The 14,694-nt window shown below is 41.2% G+C and overlaps 1 protein-coding gene across 2 annotated transcripts; it reads left to right on the top strand.

Moving 5' to 3' along the window:
• The first annotated feature begins 2,366 nt into the window (after window positions 1-2,366).
• On the top strand, window positions 2,367-13,687 carry cdan1 (codanin 1). Of its 2 annotated transcripts, XR_005070352.1 has the most exons (29): window positions 2,367-2,524; window positions 3,018-3,739; window positions 3,817-4,017; window positions 4,724-4,914; window positions 5,066-5,182; window positions 5,273-5,351; window positions 5,489-5,609; window positions 6,101-6,210; window positions 6,369-6,458; window positions 6,586-6,661; window positions 6,795-7,000; window positions 7,217-7,352; window positions 7,497-7,640; window positions 7,830-7,996; window positions 8,248-8,329; window positions 8,633-8,722; window positions 8,801-8,855; window positions 8,969-9,105; window positions 9,202-9,305; window positions 9,604-9,753; window positions 10,021-10,084; window positions 10,238-10,316; window positions 10,977-11,197; window positions 11,374-11,481; window positions 11,585-11,648; window positions 11,845-12,056; window positions 12,526-12,633; window positions 12,767-13,018; window positions 13,120-13,687. XR_005070352.1 is itself a non-coding variant. In XM_037072333.1 (28 exons), the coding sequence occupies exons 1-28, from the start codon at window positions 2,447-2,449 to the stop codon at window positions 12,887-12,889; spliced, it is 4,035 nt and encodes a 1,344-aa protein (XP_036928228.1). In that variant the 5' UTR covers window positions 2,367-2,446; the 3' UTR covers window positions 12,890-13,687. The 2 variants fall into 2 exon arrangements, 1 of the variants encoding a protein (XP_036928228.1); XM_037072333.1 differs by having other exon boundaries at window positions 12,767-13,687.
• The last annotated feature ends 1,007 nt before the right edge of the window (window positions 13,688-14,694 follow it).

Raw genomic sequence — 14,694 nt, 5'->3', positions numbered from 1 at the left:
GCTCCTGTCTCTTTAAGACACCCCCTCCTGAATACCCAGTCTGCTCTGATTGGTCAGCTCAAACACGCCCGAGCTGGCACCGCTAACAACAACAAAGAAGCTGTGCTATATTAACTCTTTCCTGCGAAACTAGCTGTGAGACATAAATTCTGCAGATGTGTGACTTGGTGATGTAGTGTGATGTCACAAAGTCACAGAATTAAAGGCGGGACTACTGACGAGGCATTTCAGGAGCTGTGTTTTATGTGGGAGAGAGGAGCTTCCATTGGCGTGGACTTTGGGCTTATTGAATTTCACAATCTTACATATCTGCACAAGAACATATATAAAACACTAAAGGGAAAAAAAAATTCAAAAGCATAATAGGTCTCCTTTAATGTCAGGCGTAACCTCTTCCAAACAAAGAAAAAAAATCACATTGCCAAATATTTTGATAAATTTTGCAGATGTGGTTCGACTGGACATGTGATAAACAGATTGAATGGGATTTGTAGATATCAAATGTGCTACGTTAGCAGCCTCACGGAGCAGCTATGATGACTCATCCTGAAGGCAGACAGCGTTCAGTCAGTCAGTCGCCTTAATGTCTCTTCTCTGCCCCTCTGTGCGTAGCGAGGGATGACTGAGCCATGTCTGTGTTGGAGATCATTCCACTGTCGGGCCAAGCCAAGCCTTCCTGTCACTTATCTCCTGTCTGTTAATGGCATGTCAGCGTGGTCAATATATCACCACTGCAATCATGCTTACAAAGCTGTGCTTCTACTTGAGAGCTCCCTGTTTTTTCCTACGAGAATGCGTGGGCTGTTTATCGATCGCCTGGGTGTGCAGTATTCAAGGTGTGTTCGTGTGCTCTCTACCAAGGGCGTGCAATTTCTACACGTCGCCAGCAATTCTCCCCCGTTTCAGGCTCACAGATTTCAAGATACTTCAAGCTTTCAAAGTTCAGAACGCTGTTGTGCAGACTTTTAATATATACCTGTAAATTATTCAAAAGTAATTAATTAAATAATATAAATATTGTAAAACCATAACTTATATGCTTCAGTGGAAGGGGGGAACAGACACTAAACAGTGCTGCTGGTTTTAAAAGATAATCATGTTTCGTCTTATGTTTTTAGTTTTATTATTATTATAATTATTATTATTTTTGCACATAAGTGATGTGTAGTTGTAGTACTAGTGATACCTTCCAAATGAGATTTCCTTTGCTCAAGGGAATGGTGTCATACTTATAGTAGCTTGCCGGTATCTATGGGGACAGATACCAATAGGCCAACAGAAACAAAGCCAGCTGTTTTTTTTTAATTTTATTTTGAAAGGTGAGTTGGAACTAATGAAAGCTTTGGTGTGCACTGGTACACTTCTCATATCATAACATCGGATTACTTGTGGATAACTTATAAATACTTGACAGAAATTATTTATTGTGACATTTGCTAATTTGCCCATCTATCATTTTGACTTAAAATTGTTGGGATTTTTTAATGGTTGATATTTTTGTGTTGTAATGTACGTCACAGTTTTGAAATGTAACTGTACAGTCTCAAGGAAAGAATGTAACAAGCGGGAGTTTTTTGCATTGTATATAACTGTAATTATTTATGTTTATTCTATCATTTGTATCATATCAATGCCTTGTACAGTGTTTCTTTTTTTTTCTTTTTTGTTTTGAAATTATTTTGTATTTTATTTTTATAAACTGGTTATAAATAAAATACTCATTCCGCATGCTGACAGAATATTGCGAAAGGTTTCTGTTTTTTAATCCTGAAATGTCGGGAACTGGATGATGACACAATGGATTGAATAGGCACTTTAAAGTTAGTGGAATTAAATATCACAATACAATTCGAAAGATACAAGCAAATAAATAAATAAATAACTGCACAACTGATCAAATGAAATAAATTGCAGATCCTTTCTGGTGCTTGTAAGTACAATTTGCATGTTTCAAACATTCTTCTTTTTTTTTTTTTATCAAATTGGTGCTTTAATTTAACATGTGATCTATACATATTTTAAAACACTCTGAGAAAAGTATGGAGGATGTCCACAATGATGGCCATGTGTCTTATTACTGGTATTGTTCCAGTTTGTTAACACAGTGCAGGAGAGTTTAACTGATCATTTTTGTTATGATTATATCATTTCTCAAAAATAACAAATAGTCGCATAAAATATAACATCACATCAACTCATTTATATCAACATCCATCTTGCGTGTCTTTTTGTAGAGAGTTATCTATAATACAAAAATAGTTTGTGTACATACAGTGAGATAAAAGAAAATAATTCATATCCATTTTGAATATTTCAAACACCAGGGGCTGTCAGCTTCCGTCGAGCGCATACGTGTGCGCATACGTCATACGCATTACGCGTCTGCGTAGACCCTGGCCCCGCCCACTTCGCCTCAGTCCTTTAGCCGCGCAGCTCCTGGCCAGAAATGGCGGCTCTTTTGGAATCACTTTTGTCGAAGAAAGCGGATATTAAAACTGTCTTGGACTGGCTGAAGAATAATGAGGTGGGTCCGAAATGATTAAGAGCCACATGAGTGACGGACCGTATACGCGCTGGCCCTTGTAATTCGTGTTTAGTGAGATGACATAGCTCACAAGTGATTGTAAACAAAACTTTTAGCTGCATAGCTAGTGAGCTAGGTTAGCTGCAGCAGACGAGACGTTACGTTGGCAACTTCCCTACCAGACAAATGAGAATGTCGCGTTTAACAGATCACAGCTCATCACATCTGCCTGCTACTGTTATTATTAAAAACGCAAGATGGCTGTGCAGTTTAGCAGATGCTGGCCAGTGCAATGATAGCTAGGTTAACGAGCTATTTTCTGCAGAAATGTCTGAAACTGTCCAGACAAACATTGACTTATTTAGTTAACGTCACTCTTTATCTTGGGCTTATCGTTGATAACACGGCATTGACAGTTTTTGTTATATCAGCTTAATATTAAATGTTAAATGTTATATTTTTCACAGTTCATTTACCATCTTTTTTTCAACAGGACGATGACAGCCTGCCATTTAGAGAACATGGAGTGACAGTTCACAAACAAGAATTTGTCCCATTTCTTTTAAACTTCCTGAGAGATCAGAGTAGTCAAGCACTAACCCATGGCCCTGCCACGCCGGCCAAGACCCCCAGCCGCGCCAGACCTGCTGCACAGACACAGGGCCTCGCCGACAGGAAAGGTTGCAGGTCTGCTGGCGGTGGTGGTGGGGCTGGTTCTCGCGGTGCCAGCCGGATCCAGCTGTTTTCTCCTGCCTCCTCTGGCTCACCTGGATCTGAGTGGGATGCCTCTGGTCAGTCAGGGTCCCATTGTCTGAGTGGGGTCAATGCCTTCAGCAGTCCTTCTTTTACTACTGGATGGAGCCCCGCTTCGAGGCCGTCAGGCTCTGAGCGCCGCTCTGGCCAGAGGATCAGTCTGGGGGACTACATGGTTTCTCCCCCTGATCTCCAGCCAAGTCCCGGCTTCCAGTCACAGAAGAGCCGCAGGAGAAGTGGTGGCAGCATGCCGATGGTGGGACAAGGCAGACATGGAGGAGGCCGTGGAGGACATCACAGTGATGAGACTGGGCGATGGGAGAGTGGTGGAAGGAGGTCAGGTAGAGGAGGAGGAGGGTACAACAGAATAAGTGAGCAGGTTTCACCTCCATCTGTTGGGCAGATCAACTTGAGCAACTTGGAGGACTTTCCTCCTGTTGGGTCATCACCCATTTCACCTGCGTGAGTAAACATAACACAAACAAAAACACACTGACTTGGGATTTCACATGTGCCTAATGATTTCTGTTTCATTTCAGGGCATCCAAACCATCTCGAAGAATAAACCCAACACCAGTTGGTGCAGAGCGGCCACACTCCAAGCCAAAGACCTGCTTCACCTCCACCCCATTCAGTAAACCTTCCAGTCCCCCATCTGTAGTGGAGGCAATTGAGGGGTCAGTGGCAGTGGGCAGTCCTTTGAGTCTTCAGGAAGAGAGGGAGCTACTGAAGAGGGAAAAGTGAGTGCACATGCAGAACTATTCTACTTATTGTGACACAAATTTTGACTGTTGTCTGTACCAGTTTGAGGAGTGGGTGATGTGAAAGCTTTTGTTTATGCTTAAGACCTGGCCCAGTGCTGCTTGCTTTCTACTGTTTGTCATGCTACAATTTGCAGTTCCCAAAAAGTTTGGAGCACTTTGTAAACTTAACTAAAACAAAATGTGATAATTTGCCAATTCTTTTTGACATATGCTCAATTAAACACTGTTCAAAGACAAAATATATTTGATGTTTTGCTGGATCCACATCATTGATTTTTGTAAATGTATGCTTCTTCTGAATTTGAAGCCAGCAACACATTTCAAGTATCGACAGGGTCAACAAATGATTGGGAAAGTTGTACAGGTGACAGCAGGTGATAGTAACCCGATTGAAATGGGCATCCTGGAAAGGCTCTGTTGTTTACAAGCAGAGATGGGGTGAGGTTCACCACTTTGTGAAACACATGATTGTATCAAGGATGTTACTACATGGACACAGGAACACTTTGTAACACTGTTTGTTTCCATATGATCACATACTGTACATATTTCCACACAAATAATGTCACAAGAACTAATTTCCTTCTCCTTTTTTTTTTTCTCTGGGCTTCAGTGCAGCGCCACCTCTTCACCTTGGCCTATCACGTTTTGTTTCATGACCAGAAATGACTTTGTTTTTTAGGACAAAGCGTGCACAGCAGGTCAGCTCTCCTGTGCCATCCTCGCTGGACCCTTGCACCCCCACCAAGGCAGGGCTTCGGACGGGATCTAAAGTTACACCAGATCTGCCGACATCATGTCCTGAACCTTCCAAAGTCACCTTCTCTTCGGAGCTGGATCTCCTTGCAGAGCTGTACTGTACCTGCATATCTAGTAAGTGGCCACAAGATGGCGTTCATGTGCTAGGTATAGGAAATATGAAGGAAAAATAAGTGAATTAAATGTGTTTTTATATGTGAAGGTATCTACTGCAAGTGAAAAAATCCGATGAGATAAATTGAGTTTGTGTGTGTTTTTTTGGCAGGAAATCTCGTGCCAAACATTTTCCTGGAGCTTTTCTTTGTGATGCAGCTACTAACGTCCCAGTCTCCTCACACTCATGATGACAGTGAACAGGAAAGTGATTGTACAGCAAAATCAGGTGTGAAGTTAGTTTTTATGTCATTTAAGTCCTATAACAAATATGGTTCTTGACTTGTAATTAAGATTTTTTTTTCTAATATAATTTCAGACGTTTTGGAGGGATGTTACTTGAGACAGGTGCACAACTGTGTGTATTTTGCAGTGAAGGTTCTGGAGAATCAGTTTCAGTGAGTTGTTTTATATCTTGTCTCACATTTTTCCTCAATTTAACAAGACTACATCAGCACACATCTCTTCTCCCTAATTATGTGACACTGCTGCTCCAGTTTCCTTTAGCTGATTCCTAACTATATATTTTTGGCAGGTTGGTAGCTCATTTGGACAAGTGCACCCTACGTCTATTGGCAGAGAACGAAAGGGTGGCGACTTTCTCTCCGGATCTCAGGGACCGTCTGACTCAGGCCCAGGACAGAAGCACAGCCAAGGTAACACAGTGGTACTGTACTGTACGGATATAAATACTTATAGTTTGCTAAATGTCATTGAATCCAATTAGATATTGGCCACAATACACTATGCTGTCCTTAAATATGTATTTCTTTATTAGATTGTGTTATTAATGTTTTTTTAGACTTGCAATGATTAGTCAGTAAACTAATCATTTGATTAAAGTGATTTGATATTTAATCAAAATACAACCATTCAAGCAAAAATATCAAAAATTGCTACATGTCCTTGAGTGACATTTTAGTCAGTTGAATATTTTAGTGTTATGGACTCTTGGACCGAATCTTTCAGCTGCACTCACAAGCATTTTTATTTATTTTTTTTATTCCTTCATAGACCAAAGGGTTATCAATTAATTGAGAGAATGATATGCAGATTCATAGATAAAACAATCATTATTAATTAGTGCCCTATAAAGTGTGTAATTTCAGAGAAATTTAAACTTTGCACTGCTTGTTTATCCTTCCAGCTCTCTCCTTCAGTCTCTGGTTTCATCCATTCAGTCCCATTCCAACCTGCCACTGACAACCGGTCCAACTTTGGCAGTGACAAGGCCTTCCACACCTTTAAGAAACAGAGGTACATCACACACATTTCTTTGTTCTTTTGTAAATCTGCCTTCTTGAGTCATGTCAAGTATATGCAGTACGTCTCTGTAAGGCGGAAGAAATTTGCGGCACATCAGGTAAAAATAGACTTTATCATCAGTTACACTTTTGCATGTGATGCTTTCTCAGGGATATTTTCTACGAGGTCTTGCGAGAATGGGAGGACTTTCACAAGGAACCTGGATGGAGCTTTGACGCTGCCCTTGGGAGTCGGATAAGGCAAGTCCAAATTCTTAAGTCCTTTTTTAAAATCTTGTCAATCAGGTGTAATTTAAAATGTAAAACAATAGTTTCTATCAGCTCTACATTCACTCTGTGTATTTCATTGTTCCATCTTCTCTTTTAGAGGAATGATGAGTCAACTGACCTCTGCAGGAAACCATTCCCATTTTGCCCGTCTATTCCTGAAACAGCTTATTCAGGTAGACTGTGGCACCTCATTTACACTTAGATGTGAACAAATACTTTTTTTGTATGGAAGAGCAGCCTCCTGATTCTTAAAACAGAATTGTGTCACATTTCACACAGTTATCACAATCTACATTTTTTATATAGATGTGTAAAGGCCCCCGTGTGAACAGCTCTCCTGGGGATGCACACGATGCTGACCTGCTAGGCATGCTGGGAGCTAACAGTTTGGGGCGTCTGAAGCGCCTCGAGGAGCGTCTCATTCAGCCTCAGGGAGTCGTCGGCCCCTGCCCTCCTCCATCGTTCCCTGGTCACCAGGAGTTCTTCAGGGATTTCCTGCAGGCAGCCAGCTGGTAAGAAATATATCCAGTTACACTGTATGATGAATAATCCAAAACTCTAACGATAATAAATCCTATGACATTTTATAAAGGCAGGAGTAATTTTACTTTCTGAATAAGTCTTTTTTTCATGTGGCAGATGAATCAAATGAACATTTTCTTTGAGTTAAATCCTTCAGTGTCTGTTGTTTTTCTGTGATCTAACATGTATTTCTTATTGTGTACCAGCTGCCAGCTGAACCAGCACCTGCAGGACAGCCTGTGTCAGCAGCTCCTCCAGCTGGATGAGGTGTCCATCCTGAGCCCTCCAGCTTCCATCGGAGAGGGAGAGGAGGAGGAGGGAGACGGGGACATGGAGCAGCAGGTACATATATTATCAGAGTCAGAAAAGGCCAAATTGAAAAATCACTGACATCGAAAATTACAGACTTGCCAGATTCAGAACTAATTTGTCAGATATGCTGTTCATTATCATATAAACCTTTTTCTCTCCATTCAACCTCATCAGGATGAGAAGCAGCGGTTCACCTCAGTGCTGCTTCTCGCTCGTCTTCTGGCTAAGTTTCTGGGATTCCTTTCCTTTCTGCCTTACCAAACATCTGAGAAACCATCGAGGGAAATCCAGGAGGCTGCTATAGCTCAGCGCAGCAAGGTGAGGAGATATAAACTATGTTTATAGACTACTGAAACCGTAAGGATTCATTTCCTCCCGATGTGCAAGTTGTATCTCACTGAGGAAACTCTGAAATGTTCTGTGTATTAGCCCAGACTAGCAGTGACAAAGATATGATTGCTGATGTGCTGTCATTCATTGAATTTCATTAAAAACTCTTTCCCTCAGAGCGTTCCAGTGCTGGATGTGTGTGCTCTGCTGAGTAACAGTATGAAAAGGAGGCGCACCATCCTGACGGTGCCCTGGCTGGTGGAGTTCCTCTCTATGCTGGACTGTGTTGGTCCTCTGCTGCTCAGCTATAGAACCGCACTGGGCACACTGCTTCTCCTGTACAGGTGAGTCCTTGTTTTCTGCTCATTTAACAGATAAGAATTTGTTAAAGAACAGACAACTGCTGTAGAAGTCAAATAAACATTAACACATTGCAGCTTTAATAGAGATGCACATTGAATATGAAAAACTTGAAAACAAAAAAAATCACAAACAGTAGTCTAAAGAACCTTCTTTGTTTTTCTTGCTGTTTGATTGCTTGTTTTTCTGTCTTGGAAAATGAAGTAAATATTACTTTTGTATTTTGTGTTTTTAGGAAAATGCTGCTGGGCAGATGTGGAGAAATGTGTTACCTGAACAAGCTGCTCATGGTGTCTGTGTTGGGTTGGCTCTTCCAGGTGAGACACAACTTGTAGATATTGTTTTGCTTCTGCGGTTCACTAGAAAATCTAAACAATTTATGACGCCACAATTAATCCAGTTTTTCTATATATCCAGTGTACTTTTTTGCCAGCATGGACTTGAAGTAGTTCTCAAAATTAATTCAGAATGGTCATAAACATCAGGACCTTACATTTATCTAGTTGTAACCTGCAGAAACCCAGCGTAGAGCAGCAGAACAAAAGCTTTACCCTGCTCAATGTTGTGTTTGTCTTATTTATGCTTTATGTAATTAAAGTTGTTGTTTCGAACTTGTGCAGATCCCAGTGATTCCTGAGGATATTTTCTTCACCAATGAGTTCACTGAGATGGCCAAATTGGAAGACAGCAGCTCAACTGCTCCAGGGCTTGTAAGTGAAATATTTATTAAAGCACAATAATCACTGCTGTTTTTTATTTATGTTAAAGCTTTTCTTTTTATTTTGTAGGACTGCATTCCTCTGGTGGACCAGCAGCTTCTGTATACATGCTGTCCATTTCTTGGTGAGTGGAGCCTGGATGAAGGCCACAGAATATTTCACGTGATTGTTTTGTGTCTTTGACATGTATGTATTTGGGACACAAAGTAACATGCACTCTGCCTTGTTTATGTCCAGGTGAGTTCCGTAAGCTCCTGGCTGCCTTTGTATCTGGAAGCACGGCCAAGAGTGGAGGAATCATCCGCAAGATCACTCCCACTTCTGCTGAGCTCAGAGATACGCCGACTGCCAACAGGTCGCAGCAGAAACTGCAGGTAAGTCAGCAGGAGATGAAGAGTTGTGAAATGTTGGATGACATCACTGAATTGTTGGTTAGCAAGTACTTTAACCCAATCACTTTTATGTGACAGGTGGACCTCGAGCAAGCCTTCTTTCACAACCAGCCGCCGTCGCTGCGCCGCACTGTGGAGTTTGTAGCCGAGAGAGTCGGATCCAATGCCGTCAAGCATATGAAGTTAGTATTAAAGAGAAAAGGGGGGTTTGACTGCACATAAAGACGAATGTCTGTCTGGATTTCCAAGTCACTCATTTATAACTTAACTGGATCTTTAATACTTCTTTATTTGACTTTCATCTGCCCTCCGCCAAATAATGTTTAAGAATTAAAAATGACTTTCAGAACAGCAGCCAGTCAGCTTGCCACCTGCTAAGTATTTTATAGATGTTTGCGTCAAGCCTCTATTTTTAATCAGCTCTATATAATGAATGAGCTTTTTTTCCTCTGTGTTTGTGTGTTCACCTCCTCTCAACAGGGCCACATTAGTGAGTGAGTTGGTGGAGAGGGGTGAGAAAATGCTGAGAGATGGACTCAACTCGCCAAACTCGATCCCTTCAAAACTGAATGACTCCATCTGTGCTCAGCTGTGTGTTGCAGGATTGGAAGCCCTGGCAAAAGCCACCAGGTACAGAAGCCTTTTCTTAAAAACAGCTGTCAGAACTGTTTTCCTCTAAATCCACAGATTTTAAAGGACATTTGTGACAAAATACTTTTTGAACCACCTATACGCATGCATGAGTGAATGACCATTCGATTTAAAGAAAAAGGAATTTTTTTTTTTACGTTAAAGAAATTTCCCCTCCCAGGTTTTATCATCACACACCATTAGCACTTCACTTCTGTGTGATAATGTCTTCTTTATGGTAATCTCCTGTTTTATGGTGTTGTGCAGATTTTGCTGTGAGAAGAGTCCCGAGGCCATAAGAATTCTGCTCCCTGACGAGACCTCCCCTGCTGTAAGTCCTCTTAAAATCCCCCCACAAAAAATGTTGAAAATGATGTCGTCCTAAAGCACTTGTAATAAAGTTAGACACAGATTACTTAACATTACAAACCAAGTCTAGAAATGCAGATTATTCCCATGTTTTGTAATTGCTGTCTCTCTGCAGGTCCTGACCACATCTGAAAACATCACCAAACGTCTTGCAACAGAAAAAGCCTGCAGCTGGCTCTCTGCCAACATCACAGGTAGCTGCTTAATGCACCGTGATTGTCTTTTTGCATGTTTCTACTGTAATAACTACACAATATGTCAACCAAAGAGACACTGTCCCTTTCATATATTCAGAATCAGTATGAATTGATATTTTGATATTTTTGAACAGACTAATGCAGATACCAATTAGTGATGTGGTACAAGTGCTCTCTTTTTTTTCTAAGTAATTTCTAATGTGATTGTGGCCCCAGAAACACTGAATAACTTTACAATATCGACAAATGTATTAAATATTAGCAGTAAATTTATGAATTTTAAGCCATGGTGAAAGGTAGGTTTAATTAGGGCTGCAAAGCATTCAGTAATCTAAAGTAAAAAGACTCTAACCTGCCAAAGTATTTAATTTATTTTGCTGAGTCTGTATCAGTGTTATTTTTGGGTGCCTTATATACTATCCTGATGAAATTGTGTGAGGACTTGTGTGAGGAATCGTGATACTTCATTTACTGAACACATTAATACATTCAAAAACACGGGTATGAACTGAAGTTTAAAAGCCCTCAGTGCTGCTGGGATCGTGTTACAAAACGTCAGTGCCATTATAGATGAAAAGGATAGAAAAAACCATGCTGTGATTCAAGGTTCCCTGAGGAAACTCTTCTAAGAGTTCCTTTTTGTTGTTTAACCACCAGCTCTGATAAGACGAGAGTGGAAGAGCAGGTATGATCGTGTGATGAAGGCTGTGGGAAGCCCAGTGGCTCCAGACTCGGGGGATTTGGTGGGGGTTGAGCTGGTCACCCAGGAGCAGTCGACTACACCCAAGAGGAAACAAGGAAGTGAGAGAGTGGCATCTTGCCCTCCACACTGCAACCACAGTGCTTCTCTGCCCTCTGACATCCTCATCGAGATCAAGGTGTGCCTGCTTATATAGATAAATGCTGTGGGAATTACACAGAACTTTACTTGTAAGTTGTTATTCGGCAAAAAAAAGCCCTTTTGGTAAAACTGGTGTTTTTGAGTAGGAATAAAAAAAAAGACAACTGGCATCTTCAAAGAAGTACTTTTACTTGAATGTCATTTTTTATGTAGGAGCTCCTGAGCATTGCAGTCGGCCCCAGGACTGAAGAGGAGCTGCCAACCAGCTCTCAGATCAAAACGCTGCTGCAGAGAGTGGGAGACACACTGGCCTGCAGAAAGGTACATGAAGACAGTGCTACAAAACAACATTTATGGTGGATTTACTGATATAAATCTTTTGTACTAGGATTAATCACTTTCTTATTATTATCTCTTTGCTTAGTTCTCAACGGCAGTGTCAGAGCAGATGCTACTGAACACTACTGTCCTACTGGCCTGCAAACTGGGTAAGAGTCCAGGCTTTCATTGACACTCTTAATTACAAAGAAATTATCTCTCTATGACATGCAATGTGTTATATGTAAACTAGTAAGTGCCACTGCTTAATAAACACTGTTATTTAAATGTCCCTGTGCTGCTGAAATGGTGGCAGCATAAAATCTTGTTGGTGTACCGACCTGTTGTGTGTGTTTGCCTCTTCAGTGTCTGCAGAGCTGCCGGTGCTATCTCTGTCAGGGTGCTGCAGAGGTGATGGGGTTGTTGTGGGTCTTGGTTCAGGGCCAGAGCCTCCTGTCAGAGCGTTGCTGGAGCAGCTTGCTGAGCTGTGGGAAAGAGACTGCTGCGCCTCCACCCCCCTCCACCTGCTCTTCAGCCCGCTTACTGTCACAGCTGTGCTAAAGGCAAGCGACACTGAGGTATGTTAAAGTATAGTCGCATTCCCTCATGATTTATTTATCATTGCAGAACAAGGGATTGCACAATGGAATGGAAGTTGTAGTCCTTTATGCTACACAATTAAAAACCAAGGGGCTTTTCCATACACATGCTGATTTGGTTTGTCTTAAAACATCACCCCAGAGAAGAAGGAATTTGCTTTTCTACTAACAGGGGCTCTCAAGTTGTGTTTTAACTGATGACACGCTTGACTTGAGTAGTTGTTAGGAGTGGCTGTTGAGGATAATCATCCCTTCCTGCAGTACTATTGAAGAATAGCTGCCATACACACTTATTTTCAGTAAAGACACAAAAGGACTGCTGTTTTGGCCTGAAATGTTCATAACTGATCTTTCATTAATTTTTTTTCTTAAATTTAACTGCAAGTCTTAAAGATGTTTGACTCTTAAGTCTTTAACCTTTTGCTGTGACTTTCTTTGTCTTTTTTAGTGGAACAACTACCTTTTCTTGGTAAGAAAGCTGGTTGACAGAGAAGTCCTGAGCGAGGAAGAGGTCGTATCTCATTGGAAGAAGTTAACAAACTTGGCCTTGCCAGCGGTGAGGGTTCACTGTGTTCTTGTCATCATGTATTCATGAGAAATAATTTCTTCTCCTAACCATTTGACCTATTCCGACTCCTTTCCGCTCTCTCTCCTGCTGACTTTGTTCTCTCATTTCTGTGTCATTTCAGAAGTTGATTGAAAAATTTCAGCTGCAGTCACAGAGTATTAAACCTCCCCTGCCTCTGGCTGAGTTGCAAAGCTGTGTAGACATGCTGCAGGTCTCTCAACAGACAGTAGAGGGAGCTACATGACAACAACGATTCTACCCACTGCATCTTTCCTGTGATCAACAGTGATTTTATGCCACATCTAAAAAACAGTTCTTGGATGACTTCTTCTTGTTGACCATTTTCGAGTTACTACTGCACAGCCCATCAAAGGTGTTCTGTAGTCGTCCTCTGTGCACACTTTGCAAGCTTCAGACTTTTGTTCTCCACCTGTGAAGTGACAGCAGCCTTTCATGTATCCCTCTGCTCTTTAGCTAAGGTGCTGCTGAGAACCAGAGAGCTGTGCCAGGCAGAAATAGCCAGGGACCACCGCATCTGATCTCTCACCTTAGATCTGTTGAACCTGAGTGCAAGCACACATGTCCAAAGGGAAATACTAGTAGTTGAAGCATTTCAAGAAGTCCAGATTATAGCAGAGAGCACACAAAGATGGGAGAAGGGTCAGCATCACAGACTCAAACTGAGTCGATGCCACCCTAAAGACATATGCTCATTATAATGGACAATTAGTTTCCTTCAAACAAGCCATAGGTTGTCTAGAAGTTAAAACTGAACTGAAAATGTGATTATTTTTGTTGAATTTTAGACCCACCAGATGGAATAAATGTCTTAATTTTAGTATAGCACTTTTCACACACTGCCTTTGACCGCCACTACTAGTGACTGCATGTATGTTTCATGAATGCGAGACTGCATTTGTGAGTGTTTTTGTTCATGTTGAACGATTGCTGTTTCCCATGCTGCTTTTAAATGAAATATTTTTTATGTTGCCACGAAGTGAAAAATATAACAATAAAGATGTATTCTGGTTTAAATGTTGAATTGTGTTGTTGCCATTTTTCAGTCGACAGTCCCACTTTTGCTTTAATAACAGCATGCATTCAAGCAGGCATGGACTCTACGAATTTGTGCAAAACCTAATGGCTCATGATTTGACAATGTTCACAAAGCTTCTTGTTTTATGTCATAGAGCCCCCAACATAGGGTTGAGGTCAGATGACTGTGAGGAAAGTCCATCACAGTCAAGACGCTTTGGTCTACAAGTAGCCTAACTGTTGTAAAGCTCTGAGGTGTGTTTAGGGTCACTATCCTGCTGCATTATGAATCCTTCTCTACAAAGATGCAGACCAGAGAGGGCAGCATGTTTCTGAAGAATGGAGCATCACTTCTTCCTGGTCAGGTTAGAGTCATTCTGGCGCTGGTGTCCAACTCCATAGGCTACGATCAGGCAGAGCCAAGAATTTTAGAATTACATGTACTGGCTGACACCATAGAAACATTTGGTCCTTAATAATTTGATCATGAGAAAGCCCCTCTTTTACTTAGAACAACTTGGTTGTTGGTACTTGAACTTAACTTTGTGAATCCTTTATGAAATGAAAACTGCCACATTAACCACACAATAATCTTCTCTTTAATCTCACCCTCTGACAAAGGTCACTTTGGCTCTGCCTGATCGTGCTTTGGGGCGATCGGTGCCCCATGTTTGAAAAAAATGCTGTAAAAAAAAAAAGGTGCCCTCATAGATAAAACTTAATAAAGTGCCCTATTTGTTGCCCCTGTCTAAGATAAAACCTGATGAAGTGCCCTTCTGGATGCCCCTATGGCAGACAAAACCTGATGAAGTGCCCTCCTGGATGCCCCTATGGTAGATAAAACAAAATTAAGTGCCCTATAGGGTGCCCTTTTAATTGCCCTGCCCCACAAACATCCTAAGTCCGCCACTGTTTCCAGGTTTATGTGACAATATCAGAGATTTTTTGAAGTGCAATAGCTTAACATGAAAAAGTGGGGGATTTGAATAATAACAGACATGCAAAGTAAGATTT

The sequence above is a fragment of the Acanthopagrus latus genome, chromosome 16 (assembly GCF_904848185.1).
Source record: "Acanthopagrus latus isolate v.2019 chromosome 16, fAcaLat1.1, whole genome shotgun sequence".
In the NCBI taxonomy this organism is placed as follows: domain Eukaryota; kingdom Metazoa; phylum Chordata; class Actinopteri; order Spariformes; family Sparidae; genus Acanthopagrus; species Acanthopagrus latus.
The sequence above is the reverse complement of the archived record's forward strand: the minus strand, read 5'-3'. Positions and strand labels throughout refer to the sequence as shown.

What these genes read in the sequence shown, in the direction of transcription:
- cdan1 (XM_037072333.1), top strand. Translation starts at nt 2,447, where the DNA reads ATGGCGGCTCTTTTGGAATCACTTTTGTCGAAGAAAGCGGATATTAAA. An exon ending in TCCTGAAACAGCTTATTCAG is followed by an intron (nt 6,662 to 6,794) that starts GTAGACTGTGGC and finishes TTTTTTATATAG; the next exon opens with ATGTGTAAAGGCCCCCGTGT. An exon ending in ACATCCTCATCGAGATCAAG is followed by an intron (nt 11,198 to 11,373) that starts GTGTGCCTGCTT and finishes TTTTTTATGTAG; the next exon opens with GAGCTCCTGAGCATTGCAGT.